This window comes from Colobus angolensis, unplaced genomic scaffold (assembly GCF_000951035.1).
Source record: "Colobus angolensis palliatus isolate OR3802 unplaced genomic scaffold, Cang.pa_1.0 Scaffold202, whole genome shotgun sequence".
Classification (NCBI taxonomy): Eukaryota; Metazoa; Chordata; class Mammalia; order Primates; family Cercopithecidae; genus Colobus; species Colobus angolensis.
In genome coordinates, this window is record NW_012115178.1 from 5,025,084 (window position 1) to 5,043,204 (window position 18,121).

General features: G+C 36.5%; 1 protein-coding gene across 1 annotated transcript in view; it reads left to right on the forward strand.

The window, feature by feature from the left end:
- Positions 1-18,121, forward strand: part of AKAP6 (A kinase (PRKA) anchor protein 6) — a 524,753-nt gene that overhangs the window by 401,395 nt on the left and 105,237 nt on the right. The window contains exons 11-12 of the mRNA XM_011941871.1: positions 10,754-10,900; positions 13,986-14,210. Coding sequence (XP_011797261.1) covers positions 10,754-10,900; positions 13,986-14,210 — 372 coding nt within the window. The remainder of the gene's footprint in view (positions 1-10,753; positions 10,901-13,985; positions 14,211-18,121) is intronic.

Consider the following 18,121-nt stretch of genomic DNA (forward strand, 5'->3'; position numbering starts at 1 on the left):
TTTTGGTTCTCTATAGCCCATCTTAGCTTAGATTCTACAGCTTACATTTTATGTGGTTGTGTATTTGCTCTATTGTTATTCTCTCAGGTTTTTCTGTATGAGAATCTTGTTTCTGAATCTTGTTCCAGCGAGTGACAGCTTCTTCTTAACTTGGTGATTTTCAATCTTGGCATTTCTTTTACCTGAAATAATGTAATTGTTATGGCTGATCTTGTGAATGTGGATCCAAAGAAGCCCAACTTTCTAAAACAGAGAGGAACTTTAGGCTCTATCTTCTAGGCCAATCCTCATTCAATGCTTCATTTGCCCATAATATATCCCAGCCAGGTAGACTTCTTATCTCTGCCTGAACACCTCTAATGAATGGAAGCTCACTATCTTTCATGCTGTGTTCCTACTCAAGCTTCAGCCTTTGCCCCCCAGCCTGACCTCTGAGGTCATATGGAACAAATTAATATTTTTTATGCAAAGGTCCTCTAAATATTCAAAGTCTGCTAACATGTCCTTCCTCTCTTCTCTCACCTCTAACTCTTATTTGCCCTCTTAGCTGAATACCTTTAGCTCATTCAACAACTTGGCCCTTGGGGAAGTATTGAATCTTCTCTCTTACTGAAATGCTTTGTTTTGGAACCTTTGATACATTGTCTAGGTCCCTTTTGGAAAATGGAATGCAAGCAGTATCAGGTTGGGGCCTAGCAAATCACAGTCAAACTAATATATCCATTACCTTTCTTTTTTTAACCCTGTGTTTGTCTTAACTCAACCCAAAATCATGTTTCCTTTTGATATGGACAGGAAGCAGGGAAATATTGGGTAGAAGAGGGTGGGGGTCCCTGGCAAGGGCTCCACCCTCAAGCCTGGAACCACAGCCCTAAATGAGAACATGCATTCCTGTTTTCCTGCCTGAATGTTGCCTTTTCCAAAACCACCCTGGCCCACCACACCCCCAATCCTGTACCCATAAAAATCCCAGGCTCCACTGGCAGAGAAGAGCAGTGCAGCAGAGAAGGAGAGAAGAGAAGAAGCGTCTGAATGTCAAGAGGAGTTTGGCCAGCTGGGGACAGTCAGAGAGGAGTTCAGCCAGGGATGGCCAAATTCTAGGGAAAGATTATCTTCCCACTCCATCCCCTTCCTAGCTCCCCATCCCACTGAGAGCCACTTGCATCAGTAAAATCTTCCACATACATCACCTTTCAATCCATTTGTGTGACCTGATTCTTCCTGGATGCCGGACAAGAATTCATGATGTGCCAGGTGCGGGAACCCAAAAAGGCTGTCACGCTGACTCTTCGCTAAGCTGTTTAACACTTAAGCCATCCACAGATGGCAAATGCTAAAAGAGCATTGTTTGTAACACATGCCCTCTGAGGCTCCAGAGGTTGTGGGCAACCCGTAGACGCTGCCGCGGGCCAGTGCAGGTTTTTTTCCTGCTGGCACCCAAAGTCACTTGCCCTGGCTCCTGCACCCGCTCATCTGCGTGCTCCCCCTCCTGGAAGGAGTTGGAGTGCAGGTGGCCAAGTAAATGAGCCACACCTCTCTTACATGTCTTGTGAAGGGCTCAGGGGAACTCTCCTGCCTCACTTTTTAAAAAATTTACATCTACCTTCCTTTGTCTGTTGACTCACATTGAACCTAGAGGCAAGTGAAGCCTTGTCACCTCCATTCTTTATGCAATTTAAAACTTTTTATAGTTTTGGAGTGGGGGTAGTGGGGTGAAATGGGGTGGTTATTAACTATCTGACTTTACGTTTGTCATTTCTCCTTCTTAGATTTGACTCATTATGGCAGCATGTTTTGTTCCTTTTAGAGTCTATTATCATCTGAAATAGACATTGTAAAGTAGTTGCCTGCAGATTCATATCCAGAGACATAGTTTGGTCTGTGTAGTGTTAAAAAGTTTAATGCAACATATAATAATTTTGAGACTTCATATAAAATATATGTGTGCATGTGTGTGTGTGTGTGTATAGGCTTTAAAATATATATGTCTGGTCATACTGAACCCAGGTTGAAGCCATATTTCCACGTGGTAACAGTTGGCAGAGCTGAGTTAAGGGTTGCCCCTTTTAGATGAGGCATATGCTCTCCCATCCTCCATGGTTCACCCTCTTATCTCTTACTGATATTGGATATTAGTAATAATCACATTTATGCATTCTTTATTTTAGTAAAAAAATAGTTTCTTTTTTATAACAGTAGCAATAGTTAGAATATGAAAGAGAGAAGAAGATTTATCCTTGCCCTACTCAATTCCTTGATATCACCTGCCTGGTAGTGAGGTGTTGGAGCTGGCTAATTCTGACTTATGAGAGCATATTGTTAAATATTCAGGAATTTTACCAGCAGCAACCACCATTGGTAGATTGGAATCAGCTACAGTGGGAGTATTTATACCAGGGAAATCAAGGAACACTACAAATCAGGTCTTTTTTCTTCTTTTTTCTTTCTTCTTTTTTTTTTTGCTTAGAGAACCGGTTTACTAGCATACCACTACACTTAGGTATTTGAGTTTATGATCTCTGAGCTAAAATATATATTATACTTTATTGATCAGTGAGATTAGTAAAATATCCCAATCTGATCAATATGCCATATTCATATTTTTCTTATCTATGTCACTAATAAAATATTTAATAAGAATGGACCAAAGAAGAGACCTATGGCATAGCATCCATTAAACAATGATCTTTACATATAGTTGTTCAACAGGTCCTCAGTAAACCTTTGTGCTTCTAAATGATTGCATCCATCTGCTCACTTTATGCTTACGAAAATCTAATGGAAGCACATACACCTAATCCAGGAATTCACATTCTTGGTATAGGGATTTAAGTCATTAGATTTTGGGTGTATGTTCTTAGCAATTTAATTATGTTTAAAATCTGGTTAGTAGTGTAGTAAATAACTGGTATTGCTACAAAATTGCATTGAGAAGGTAATAAGATTGAATTTCTACACAAGTTGATACTCAATTAAAATTTCCATATATCCAGTGAGTTAGCCAGTTCTTGGCTAGGGAGTTAGAGCAAATGCCTTCCTACTAAGCCGATCACTTCAAAACAGGCAAAATTTGTAATAGTGTCAAATCAGGACTGAATGCATCAACTAAAACTGGAGTTCAGCTTATCAAATACAGATCAAAAGCAAGAAATAGACTAGAGAGCACATGGGATATTTCTTCCTTAAATTTCTCTATTTTTTATTGACACTGGAGGAAGAAATAGCACATTAAAACCTCCTTACTGAATTACTGTCCTAAACCAATAGATCCATGGGGCTTGTTCAGCTAAAAGCCACAACAGACTTTGTAATGCAATGATGTAATCTTGGCTTTGTGTCATTTATATTCAACCTAAAAAAAAAAACAATTTTCCTGAATAGACAGGCTGACAACAATATTGTTCGGTGTGGGTTTTTATTTGGATTCTTTCCAAATGGTTCACATGCCTTCACAGTAACACATCATGCCTGCTTACGTTTTTTGCTTGTATTCTAAACTTTTCCCCTTTTACTAGCTTTCTATTTTTCTTTTAAAGTCTCAGTTATGTTTGTAAAACTAACCAGCTCTACCACAAAATTAGGATGTATCTTGCAGAGAGCATTCATTTTACTTTTTGCATATTTTTCCCGAGGTCATGTCAAGGTTAGTTTGAATTCCATCCTACATTAAGACTTCTTTCACAGCTATTTAGCTCGGCAGCCTACTCCCCGCTGGGGTCTGCCCCTTGGGCACGTCAAAGCTTCAGACCTGACAAATCACACACAGATGAAGCTGTACAGTTTTTTAAACAGTTTCATCAGTAACTTTTTTTTCTTTTTCACTATCCTCTTCATGTTGAGATTTTTTTTTTCTCTGAATTACCATTTCAGGAATGTTGATTTCCATTTGAGACAATTTGTTTTTACATCAGAGTTGCAGACTAGCAGTATCATTTATTTTATAGTAAAGGATATTAATAGCCTTCTGTCACCAAGACTGCAGACCTACAGACCATTCCTGACTATTATAACTGTAATTGCTTTATTAAAATCTATTTGTAACAGGAAGTATAGTGTTGGAAATGTAGCTGTATCATAGAGTCTACCAGAATCTGAAAAAAAAAAATCAACCATAAAAATGCAGTTTATAAGGTATTATGAGTTGAGCCTGGAAATGTTTCCCAAATGGTTAATGATATGCTCTTATCAGTATTTTAGCAAATTATGAAACTAAATGATGCAACTCCATTTCCTGTTTAATTGATGAAGTTAAAGTGCTTGGTTGCTAATGAGTGTATTAGCAAACAATGTCCCCTTTACAGGCTTAAGTAGATCAGGATTTTTAAAAAGCAGCTTACTGTCCTTATTTTTATGGGATGAAAAATATTGACTGCCACAAAATTGCTAGACCAACTGAAGTAATGGTGTAATTATTTCTGTGCAGTGATTTTGGCAATTTCCAATGACCAGATTAAGGTTTTCTAGTTCCCACACTAGAAAATAGTTATTTTCTTTTACAAACCGTAGACTTTTCATTACATTTTCATTCAGGACAAACAACACCTGAAGATCTTTACTGCAGACTAAGCAGAAAACTTGGAAGTGAGAGGAAAAATAATATTTGAATGATTCTCCTCTCCTCAGTCTTCTTTTACAGTTTGCTCAACAGGAAAGTACCCAAACGAAGGGTTCTGTAAAAGGTTGCTTGGTTGAAACTAATTAAAGACAGGTCTAAATAGAAAAAGAAAAGAAAAAGGGATCAAAGGAATTACATTAGGTGTCAGGACATCATTTGGGAGCGTTTTATTTATTTTTTGTAATTCGATTCCAGGAAAACGCTAAATTCTAAAAATGTCCATTTTTTGCCATAATTTTATATTTGGGTTATTTTTGCAATAAGATACATGTCAACAGGCAAACATCTTGAAGAAATCATTTCAGTATTGGCGCATTAACACATTATGGTGAAAGGGAGGCTTGTGCTTTTCACGCAGTGCATTTCAGTCTTCAATTAATGTGAAAGCACTACAATGCCTATGCAACTTCTCTTGCCTAGTGGTGCACCATTTATCATTGCAGTTTTACATTGACCTTGACACCCACTTCATTAGAATAAAGATTGTCTACCATTTAGGTTACATTGTTCCTCTGCACAGAGACCCCATGCAAATTTCTGTTCAGATAGAAGAGCTGCGAGGCTGTCAGAGGTCATCTGCATTAAATGATTGCAGCTATTTTCCAACTGCTTCTTTTCATTCTACTCAATTCAGGCTAGGAGGATCAATCAAGTCCTCTGCCTGAAACAGTGGGACTGCTGGGAATATAACTGTTTTTGGTAGTAGTGGATATGCCCTAAACAGTATTAAATATTTAATATAAACTCATTAAAGGCCATACAAAAGCTTCAGAAAGATATCAAATTTATAGAAATATCTAAGGGGATAGAGAACCTTTTTAAAAAGTAAATAAAAAAAAATCAATATTATACTTTTACAGGGTATGATCAAAATAGTTCTTAAACTTACTGAATTTTACCTATAGGAGACTTTTTTCTCACCCTTGACATGAGTAAGAAAGAAAGGAGACAGGTAGACTTGGCGTCCTTATGCCGTATTTTATATGAAATTGATATGAAAGTTTTCAGTTATTGGTGTTTTTATTTTTGTTCTATAACAGTGACTTCTAGTCTAGCTATATTTATTTTTAAAGGCTTAGATATTTGTTATTTAAAAGAAATGATTGGAGAAATAAGTTGCCAGGTCTCCTACTTAAGTTTTCTGAGTGATATAATTGGAATTAAATTATTAATGGGAAATACTTTAAAAAAGATTGTTTTATGATCTTCTATTAGGGAATTTGCAATTCATTTTAATATTTGTAGTTTGATTTATATTAAAGATAATGCAATCTATGTCCAATTAACAGTACATGGCCAGTGTAATGTGATTTCCAGATCATGCAAATGGAATAAGCTAGAAGAGGGGGAAAACTCAATTCTTAACCTCAGGTGTAATTTGCTGTGCGAGTTCTGGCAATTTTAAATGACATTGCACTTTTTAATTTTTCCAAAGGCTCAGCAGCAAATTTATCCCAATCAGGAAAACCTATTATTAATTTACAAGGACAATTGTAGGAGTCTTTATAATTTCTCTATGCAATTACTCACCATAAATTCTAATGATAAAATACAAGGAGTTTGCAAGAAATAACGACTATTATTTGTCTTGGACTTGAACCCTTTTCTTCAATTTTGAACATCTTCTGGATGTGTTGGTGGTACTGACTCCATGTGCAGCATCATATGCATTGTGAGATGCTACACACAAGTCTTCTGAAAAGGGGGGCAGCACAAGAGCTGCTGCAAAGGCAACACTGGCCTCTAGCAGATTCCTGCACTCTGCATGTACAGCTGAGCTTGGACCCTGGACTTTTATATAAAAAGACTCTTTGTTCACCACTGAATGGCATTAGGCATGGACTTGCTGAGGGGCCACCATGAAGCCTCGAATGAAGAGGGCAAACACTAGCCAGAAAACACGTGAGAGTTGTAAATAGACACATCCCTGGATTTTTTTTTTTTGGCAAAAATGTGTATTTTCACACATATTTTGCCAATAGTTTGATGTTTTGGTGTGTTCCTAGCATTTGCTTTCTTACTCATAGACTAAGTAAGATATATTTTATTTTCTCAGTGTATTCTATCTATCTATCTATCTATCTATCTATCTATCTATCGTATCTATCAGTCAATCATGTGTATGTGGGAAAGGGAATCTCGCTGTATAAACAGGTGTTTGTGGCATTATTTGTACCAGGAAAGACATTCAATCCTGTCATTCTAATAACTAGATCATTTCCCCTGTTTTAACTTTTCCTAATATAAAGTCAACTGAAGCTCAGTTAAAAGTAATATGGTATAAGATATAAATGCTCAAACCCTGATGACACAGAATACAACAGCCCTTTTCTAATAATCAAGAAATGTCTTTAGTTTAATTTGTGTGTTTCTCGCAGCCAAAGCTTCACTCTCTGTTCAGCAATGTCTGGTCTCTTTTCAGCATAACCAACAGAAGCACCATACAAAAGTCTTACAATGGATGTCTTAATCTCTCTGTGTGCTTTTAGAGCATTATTTTGAATTCCATCATGCTGCCTTTTTTCTTTCCTCTTCTGAAGTTTTATTACAACAGCAGAATTCCCAGGGAGCTTTGGGGGCAAGGTTCACATAATATAGCCCTGAAGTTTTGCTTAGGTGGAAGCCATCCCCCAATCCTGGCCATCTTTTGATGATCCTTCTGTTTCAAAAAGATTCACTGGGTAGAGTCATATAGCATTAGCTGTATATAGTTTATTTTTTATTTTTTTTATTTACCAGACAGTGAGCATCTACAACTCTTTCATGATGTTTTCTTTCTCTGACCTCACAGTGACAAGGCATCTTGTTCCTTAACATTGAGGGAGGCAGAAAAATGCTTGAGTTGCTCAATGTGTGCCTTCTATACCAGTTTCAAAATGGCTTATTCTTCTGGTTTCCATGGTGACAATTAACACTGTTTCAAGGCATTGTTCCAGTCTCCATTTGGGCAGAATTTTCGGTGTGATTTCTAACAAAAAAAAAGGAGGGGGACTTCGGTGTGGCGGGGAAGCCTTTAGCATAACTGTCAAAAAAGTTATCTCAATCAAGTCTTCATGCATTTCTAAGTGTGTTTATTTCAGAAATTCCTGTTTTTGCTGACTTTGTTTTATAATTCAGTTTTAGCATTTGTGCTAAGTAAAGCACTCTATAGGAATTTTCTACAACTTCTTTAGTTCTTAGTTAAAATGGTGGGCTAGAGTTTGTAGTTATTTTTAACTCTTTTTTTTTTTTAAGTTTTATTTATATTTTATACACAGGGATGACATTTAGAATAGTACTGTCCTGTGTCTTTAATTTAGATCATTCACATATCTATTAGGAGGCTTCATTAGTCAAAATTGAATTGGCCAAGCAAATACACTTAATAATGTAAATATGGCCTTTCAAGAGAGTATATTTTATTTTTGACTAGACAGAGAGGCCCACAGCAGGTGCTGTGGGGAAATTAAATACTGGATACTTATTTACCTTAGCACTCAAGAAAAGCTTTCTGACTTTAACTTTGCTAATCTCATTTTTGCCTATTGAAGAGTAGTCTATATCATAACATCCCCAGACTACAGGACACAATGGGGCAGCCTCTGCTCACTTACTGCTGTGGGTGGAATGAATATGAAGATTAAATTATCTTCTCACCACAGGATAAAGTAGCCCCACTTGATAGGATGACCGAAAACTGATAGAGCTGGCGGTTGATTCTCTAGTCTAATGCTTCTGAAAAGATGTTAAGAGGCAGAAGAGCAAAAACATACTAGCATCAGCAAAAATAGAAGCTCCTGACATTATTACACATACAGCTTGAGCCCCTAAATCGTATTAGATTTAACCTTGAATGTGCTTCAAAACTTAAAATAAATACTTTCACCTTAAATTATATAACATTTTAGTACCTTTCATTCATATATCAATACATCGAACAATTAACTAGATCCTCTTAGTTTTTATATTATAGTTTGAAGGCATTGTCCATCAATCACACCTTTCATCAAGCTGTTTAGACAGTAGGCTAAATGGTGACAACGACCAAGAGCATACATAAAGACAAGTTTCTTTTAAGTGTAATAACCTTTTATAATAGCTATTGCAGTGACTACTTATACACATTTAACAGAGAAGATTAGTTTATTACATCTAAAATTAAATTAATTGCTTTTTATATTTTTATTTGTGTAAGACTGTCGTTTTTATGGGACACATCTAAGCTGTTTCCTTTCTTGACTGGTCTGCTGTGTGAGAGCTGTTTAAAGTTGGGGTGAAGAGGGGGGACAAGCTTGTCACAAGTTAAAGAATAACTGGTAGAGACCATTCCCAAGTGGCACAGCCAGAGGACTCTGTCAATGTGTAATACCATGTGGCATAAGTAAAATATTTGAATAAGATTTTCCTGCCTGCCTGAAATACTGGTTCCCCCAATATTATGTGGAAATCTTACCAAATTAATTATGTAAATATTTGTCAGCTATATCATTTCAGATGGGAACCTAATTGCATAAAGCAGATTGTCATCTCCTCCAATCATCACATCATTCTAGAAACACTATCTAGGTTTCTAGAATACTTCTGAATATTGAATCCAGAAAATTCAAGTGGGCAGTGTGTTTCCTAAGTGCTGGAGTAACATGACCTTGGTAATTGCCTTCCATTAGAAAACGCAATCAGAATTTCTCCTGTATCACAGGCCAAATTCTAAAAGCGCTCTAAAGCAACCCTTGATTTTCTCCACTATGCATATTCATGTAATTTTGGATACTCTGACACCCTGATCAACATTCATTAATAATATGAAATGCTTTAAATCACCTCATTTAAAACATTTTGTTCTATGATCCACAAATGACTAACATTTGGAGAAGTTTACATAATACAAATGATGTACATGTTTAGTGTAAATGAAAGATTAAAATATGAAACTAAAAGTATGCAAACATATGCACGCAAATGCTGAAGATCTACTAACCGAAACAGTGATTTCACACCTTCTTTTCCTTTAATCTGCTTCCAATTGTATTTTTGTTTGAGATCTTATATAATATGTTTTCAAGGTGAATGAAATCACCCAAGTGCTTGGGCACATTTGAACTTACTGATTTACTTATTTCCAGAGAAAAGATTTTCTTATTAACTCTGCTAAAGGTGTTTATCTTAGGGCACCCTTGGTCATTTAGGGCAAGGGAACAAATACTACCATGGAACTCAGTGACCTAAATATGGTGCCTGAAAGAAAAAAGTTTTAAAATTGCTATTATATTTTGGAAATGTGCTAAAAATGTAAAATATGTTTAATATTTTAACCAGAATCTAGATTTTCTACTCAGAGGTGTTTTTACATGTACATTTATAAAGTACAGTCATAGTCATTTATGGCTATCCATAATATAGGACTAACTATGGAGCTATCCAAATAGAGTTATTTGAAGAGAATCACCATAGTAACTGTCATATTAAATAGCACTTACATTATCTCCAGCAAAACATCTTTTAGGAGAGACTCTCTTGGCAGTTTGTTAGCATATAATACATACTCAGGGAGACGGTTCTGTAGTCAACTATGATTTGGGGGATATTTTACAGTAATCAATAAGGAAGCATAGATTTGTAACTATTCCTAAAATGGTAGCTTTCCTTTTTCTCTCTATATGTACCTTTTCTCCAAGCCCACACAGAATTTTTAAGGAAAAGAAAATGAAAACAAAATGTTAACTGAGAATTCAGAGAACTTACATAATCTTCATGAATAATTTTATTTCTTCCACTTTGAGACTGGTCCTTTAGGGGCAGAGATGAGAGGTGGACAGCACTCTGGAGCCAAATAATGACCAAAATTAACTGTAATATTAAACCCCCCTAGACCAGTTATTGTCCTATTTGGAATATTTTAAAGATCAATTATGTGTATAAACTTGAGTTTAAGAAAGAAATCTTAGTCAACTAAATGTAACAACTGTGTGTGTGTGTGTGTGTGTATAATATATTCAGCAATATTCTTCATCTACTCAAAGTACTTAGGTTTAGCCTCCCCATAAATTTTATTGGGAACAAAAACTTTTAATGCTCATAAGCATCACAAATTCTGTGTTCAATGATTTTCTAAGAACACCTCTCTCCCTAGTGATATCTCTTCTTCTCTTTTCATTTTAGCGATACAGTGTGGAAATGTCCATCAGACACCTGAAAAAGACAGAGCTGCTTAGTAAGGTTGAAGCTTTGAAGAAAGGTGGCGTTTTACTACCAAATGATCTCCTTGAAAAAGTGGATTCAATTAATGAAAAATGGGAACTGCTTGGGGTATTTGCATTTTTATTACTGTTTGTAGGTTATGTATACATTTTTTGCGTAGTGAAGGACTCTATCTGTCTGATTTCTAATTTGAGGCGCAAATATCTCTCTCTTTCAATTCACTACCTACATTTCAAACAAGCTATTCATGCTATTATGGGAAAGACACTGCTTTTCCTCTTCTGTTGATTTTTTTTTTCTGAGCTTGTCTCCTCTCAGATTTTAATAATTTTGGTTCTTTAATACATGAAAAAGTAAGTAAAATATGCCATGTATTATGGGTATGCACCAAGTCAACTATAATACAGTATATCTGATATATACTGACTGTCATGCTTGAATGAATGTTAATAGAATTTATTCTGAAGGTACATGTAAGAGACATCTACTGTTTAACTATTTACTGTACCCTTAAGATGAAAAGTAGAGTTGTCACTACAGCTTTCAAGTCACACTAAAGCCACCAAAACAAAGATGCAAATTTGACCCAAATCTGAATTGCAGAATTGAATCAGCCTGTGTTTTGTGCCTCAATTTCCAGCTCACTTTTAACAAAAGCCAAAAAAAAAAAAGTTTCATGTAATTCATTTCACGCAATGATGGGCTGGGTCTCAGCCAAAGACTGAGATGCAAGAATCTAGCAAAAAGGCAATATAGAGATTCTGTTACCCAGAGACCAGGATGGCACTGTGCAGGAGGCAGTGCTGTCCTTTTGTTGGAAGACAGCTGAGAGAAAAGTTAAACTGTATTTTTTCATCAGCTTCTCTCCTAAATTGCCTTCACTTCAAATCAAGGGTAAGCTATATTTGTCAATTACCTAAATAATTAATTATAACAGCCAAGTATGGGCGATGTCAGTTATGGAGCATAATTTTGCATGACTTCCATTTTTCTACCTTAAAAAAAATTTTTTAGATAAATAATACTCCAAAAATATTTTGAATAAAAAGCTCTTCATGTACCTTGATGATCTGGAGGAATGCCAGTATTCTGTTTATGCTGTGCCTAATCTGGAAGATTAAAAAACTGCAAGTTTAAGTCCTTGTTTCTCATTTAAATTTGCTACACTCTGCAGTTGTGCAAAGTAACTTAAAATGTTAAAAGTTTTTCATCTAACATATTGTTGCTTTTTAATAATAATTAATGGCTTTCAATTTATGATACAGTGACTTAAATCAAAATCTGCCAAATTCTACAGCATTCATTGATCTCAGACAGGAGAAATGTGGTTAGTGTATGACATTTTAAAAGGTTGTTTAGTACATAGATAAGAATGGCAACCTTATGTGCTTGATAAAGTAGTGATAAGTCTGTTTACATTGCATTTTAATATATCCATTGCTAATTTGATAAATAACAATAATATTTTTAGAAAATTGTTTAAGTTGTGTCACGTGTATTGCTTCCTCACAGAATTTTAAGCCAACATTATATTGAAAAAAGAAATAATATTTAGCTATCCTTTATAAATCAGAGACTTTAAAAATAGTTGCCATTTTGGCAAAAATATCATTCAAATACAACATGCAGATTTGCAGTGAGAGAGTAGGGTGAGGGAAGACTTTTTATAAATCCCGTACCATGCTAACACCACCAGGCATACTGTTTTAATTGGCATGATTACATTTTAATTGGCATGAAAAAAATTAAAGACAAGGATTTTAACTTCTAACAATAGTAAAATAGAGGGATATGGTTTTTAATATTACTTTCATCTAAGGTGAACAGTGTGGAATGGAAATACATTAGAATGAAATGTCAGTGGTGCGTACAGTTTAATCTGTGAAATTTTGTCCCCTGTGCTGCATATTACTCTGTCTCAATTGCATATTAAACAACCCTATCAAGGCAGGCATTGGCATCTGCTGTGCTGACACAAATTGTGAATTAAATGAAATTGATGTCCTCTGTCGTATATTTATGAAGACGGACCATTCTCTGAAGTATTCTGTTTATGAAGAATTTATGATTGCAAACTGTTCCAGAACAAAAAAGTGGCAATAAATTCTTTTTTGTGACCCTACCCTCCAAGGGCATTGATTTCACCTCCTGCTGCTACTTTTGTTACAGTGTAAAAACAATAGCTAAATCTGGATTCCACCGAGGGTCTTCAAATTATCAATATTTTCACCATGAAAACACAAGGGTGTCACCGTGAAAATACAAGGGTATTGCCAAGAAAGGCTATTTTTCTGCTGCAATCTCCTAAAGATACTATTTACAGAACACTACACACCAGATGAATGTTTGTTGACTTAATTTTATTTGTGTTTTAAAGCTTATTTTTGTAGGTTTAATTCATCATTATAGATTTAAATCCTATTGATTGGGAGTGCTTTCCACTAGAAAGAAAAAAAGAAAAGAGCCCTCCCTGACAACACTCTCCTGCCATAGTGGTTAATTTAAGTAGGCTTCTAGCATAGTGAATTGGGGATTATTTTAACACATATTTGGTATTAGAAAGTCCAGCATCCAGAAATGCAAAATGGAAAGAATTGTGGAATTGAACAATTTCCAAGTCAGGTAAAATCAACAAAATCACCAAGGAGGCTTCCTTTTCTTAAAACCCTTTAGTTATACGGTTTCAGGAATACGTCACAAAACAAAAAATGGAAGTTAATTCTCCATGCTTCATCTACTCTTGGCCTCTTTAGTATATTTATTAAACTTATATCTCCTGAACGTTTTATGTGGAGACTTTTTTACTATAAAGTCCTATCATGAGAATTCAAATGAATTTTTCTCTGTGACCAAAAAAATTCAAATGAATTTTTATCTGGTGAACTATGGGCCAAATCTCCTTTCTGTTAAAGGAAAGTAAGTGAATGAGGGATGAGGTCTTCTTAAGTATCCGCTGGTACTCAGAACAACTTGCACTGAGAATTCAAATACTAAATGGAACAACGACCTAATCTGAACTGAAAGTCAGTAGTGAGGTGGCAGGTATAGATGGATGCTTCCAGATGGCTCTTGCTACCAATAAAACTGTAATCTGTTTCTGGTACCTAAGCTAATCTATGTTTTTGTTTTTTTGTTGTTCGTGGTGGGTTTTTTTGTTTGTTTTATTTTTTTGTTTTTTAATCTGATGCATTAGAAAACCCTAGGAGAGAAGATCCAGGACACAATGGCAGGGCACAGTGGGTCCAGTCCACGTGACCTGCTCTCTCCTGAAAGTGGAAGCCTGGTAAGGCAGCTGGAGGTCAGGATCAAAGAACTGAAAGGGTGGCTAAGAGATACAGAGCTTTTCATCTTCAATTCCTGTCTGAGACAAGAAAAGGAAGGAACAATGAATACTGAGAAACAACTGCAATACTTTAAGGTAATAAAAAAACAATCAAAGTTGATAAAAAGCTCTTTTTATGGTAGGGATGAAATATTTATCAAGTACATAAAGTATTATACCCATGTATCTATGTATCACTGTGCACCTAAATGTTTCCTTGAATTTATAGACAACCTCCACATTTCTTATATGCCTCTGTGTGTATAAAGATGAACATTAAGCATATCAAACATACATTGTAGAGGGAAAATCTCTGCTGCATGTGTGTTTTTTGCAATGCTTGTTGAGGGAGGACTTTGATGAATTAAAAGCAGACCAGCAAACATTAAAGATTACTGAGGCCTTTGAAGGACAGACCTAAATGTTCTATAAATAACTTGGATAAAAATACACAAATTGATATGATAAAAACACATGATTTAATCGAAGTCCATTACTGCTAACAAAAGGAAACATAATTTTTACATATGAAAGAGTCAACTACTTATGGAGGGAAGAAATAAAGCAAAACAAGTTCCTACATTACAGGCATATTCCATTATAGAATCTACCAACCTCAGCAACACAACTATTCATATTCACTATATGTCCATGGAGAGGCATTTCACCTGGTTTGTTTCTATTGTTTACACAATATCTATTTAAAAGCAATTTAACATTAGAACGTTTTCCCCTATTGCCCAACCTAGCCCATACTGCTTGAATCTTTCCATAAAAGCAGTCATTATTTGGGTTCTGGCTAGTGTCAGCCTGAGGCTTTGGGGTTGCAGAATTTGAATTTGGTGGCAATAAATCTTCATCACGAGAAATCTTAGAGAGGAGTAAAAGGAAAAACAAGAAGAAAAGAATTTTTTGGAACCAAGCAACCATTTCTTCTCAAAGCATTGTAGGTCCAGGTTTTATTCATCCCACCCTGCCTGCAATCATCCAGTAATCTGTTAGAAAATTTAGTCACATGTGATTCACATTCTGTCTGCCAAACAGGCAGAGTCATCTTGCTCACCTCTATAACCCAAGAGGAGGCACCCTCAAAGACAAGACCACAATACTTCCCAATAAACTATCTGCATTGCACACCTATAAATTAGCTTTCATTGAAAACCTCCTCTTCTGCCACTTAATGGACAGACCAAACTGGAAGTTAAAGTGTCTTGCCAAAGCAAATGGGTTTATGGTCTGAAATCTAATACCCAGATGATTTGCTGTTTTATCTCCACTTGACTCATCCTAAACTCTACTGCAGGGAGATGGAATCTTCAGATCTTTTAATAAAACTTTTCAAACTTTTTGATATTATGGAGCCCTGATGATTTTTCTTTAAGACTTGAAACTAGTTCCTTTCTAAAGTTGACCTTGAGGAGTTTGATCACATAAGTTAGGGGGATCTAGCATAATGGCACTTTTTTATTGTTTTTAAAGAAAATTGTATTCATGACTGTTGGAATAAATCTCTTTCCTAGCTAGAATTTTAAATAATTCTGAGCTATTTACTCTTAGTGTTTAGTGTGTAATTAATCCAGTGTTCTGTGTGTTACCACATTCACTGGAAGAATGGAAGCAAATGTTTGTAATATAATAATAACATAATGTAATGTTTGTAACCTGTCAAAATTATAATTGGTAATAAGCATGTACAGAGTAAAAAATTTTTACTTACCACAAACCCAAGGAACAGGTACACTCTGCCTTTCTAAGTGATGAAACAGCTCAGACAGGAGAGTGACTGAAGAACCTTTTTACATATGAGAAACCCTCTGCCATGCTCTGCCTCTTGTGGGTTCCCAAAGGTCTCCTGCCATGACTCATCACACAGAAGAGGACAGGCTTTATCCACAGGGTTTAGCTTTATGATTCTTTTTTTTTTTTTTTTTTAGACAGAGTCTCACTCTGCCGCCCAGGCTGGAGTGCAGTGTGCAGTGGCCGGGTCTCAGCTCACTGCAAGCTACGCCTCCCGGGTTCACGCCATTCTCCTGCCTCAGCCTCCCGTGTAGCTGGGACTACAGGTGCCCGCCACCGCACCCAGCTAATTTTTTGTATTTTTAGTAGAGACGGGGTTTCACCGTGTTAGCCAGGATGGTCTCAATCTCCTGACCTCGTGATCCGCCCGTCTCGGCCTCCCAAAGTGCTGGGATTACAGGCTTGAGCCACCGCGCCCGGCCAGCTTTATGATTCTTTATCCTATAAATCCTCAGCCTTTTAACAGAACTGAAGTCCTTTATATGACACTAAGAGTAATGATAGATAAACTACAATGCACTCTCCAGGAGAATGGAAGGGAAGGTGCTGCATATGAAAAGGAAAACCCATAGCTTTGTAGACAGAACTGTGTTTCCTTCTGATAGATTGGTCTGGGATGAGACAAGGGATCAGGATCTTCAGTTTTCAGAAAAAAGGACAAACCAATTGTGGAACATTTTCCTTTTCTTTAAGCAATAAGTGTGAGAAATATGGGATTAGACACAGGGGAAAATTCTACCCAACAAAGAAAGAGTCCAAACTCAGCAAGAGGGAAGAAACATGAAGGTGTGGACCTAAGAGCCCTGGGACAGGAATGCAGAATTATCGAGGAATGGACACACTCTGACAACAAAATGCAGGAGCGCATGTCAGGGATTTAATGAGGCCAGCTGGCAAAGGGCCCCTTCGAGCTGTGTGTGTGCAGCTTCAATGCCATTGGCTGGAAAGCACTACTTTTTAATGATGACCCTTCAGAGAGAAAAGAAAATAATTGCTTAATCATGTGTTCCTTGTATCCCATAACCAAATACATTATTCTAAAGATTCAAAATGGGAAGATATTATTCCTTAGCAGCTAAACAAGGCCTATAGCACTGGCCTGGTCCCAAAACCAGTTGAGGAAGAGCCAGTTTAGACCTGTTACAAGACTTTGTCATCAAGAAGGTGAATGAAGGCCGGGCGCGGTGGCTCAAGCCTGTAATCTCAGCACTTTGGGAGGCCGAGACGGGCGGATCACGAGGTCAGGAGATCGAGACCATCCTGGCTAACACGGTGAAACCCCGTCTCTACTAAAAAATACAAAAATCTAGCCGGGCAAGGTGGCAGGCGCCTGTAGTCCCAGCTACTCTGGAGGCTGAGGCAGGAGAATGGCGGGAACCCGGGAGGTGGAGCTTACAGTGAGCTGAGACCCGGCCACTGCACTCCAGCCTGGGCGACAGAGCGAGACTCCGTCTCAAAAAAAAAAAAAGAAGGTGAATGAGTGGATTAGATTTAATAATCTTGTTGATGATTAATTCCAACAAAGCACTTTTATGCATATTGTTATACTTAAAATATGCACTAATTATATACGTCAGAAAATTATGATTACCTTCTTATATGTGTGGGTATTTATTTTTATGAATGAAGAATTTGAGTTGTGGGAAGGTAATGTGACTCGTTTGAATCCCCATAGCAACCAGCAGTAGAGACAGAGGAAAAACAATTGTCTTTGAGTACAGATTCCCATCCTGTCATTCACTGACTTCAAATAAACTTTGAAACTTTGTTTTACTCTAAATCAGGGGTTGACCAACATTTTCTGTTAAAGCCAGATAGTAATATAATCTCTGTACGAATTATTCAGCTCTGCCATCGTAGTGCAAAAGCAGCCACAGACAATATGTAAATGAATAAGTATGGCTGTGTTCAATAAAACTAATTTACAAAACTATTTACAAATGCAGGGCAGTGGGCTTGATTTGATCTAGAGGCCATAGTTTCCTGACCCTGCTCTAGATTACAAAAATTATTACAAGCATGAGAATGGATACAGACTGTGTCGTCTTTAAAGAAAGGAGACCATGCTACAATTGCATTAGGGGGACAAAAAGTTATTTTAATAATTGTAACAACCACAACTAATATGTATGAGGCATACTTTCTAAATGTTTTACCTGCATTCACTTATTACTCATCACCATCCTGAGACTTATTATATTTTATTTTTA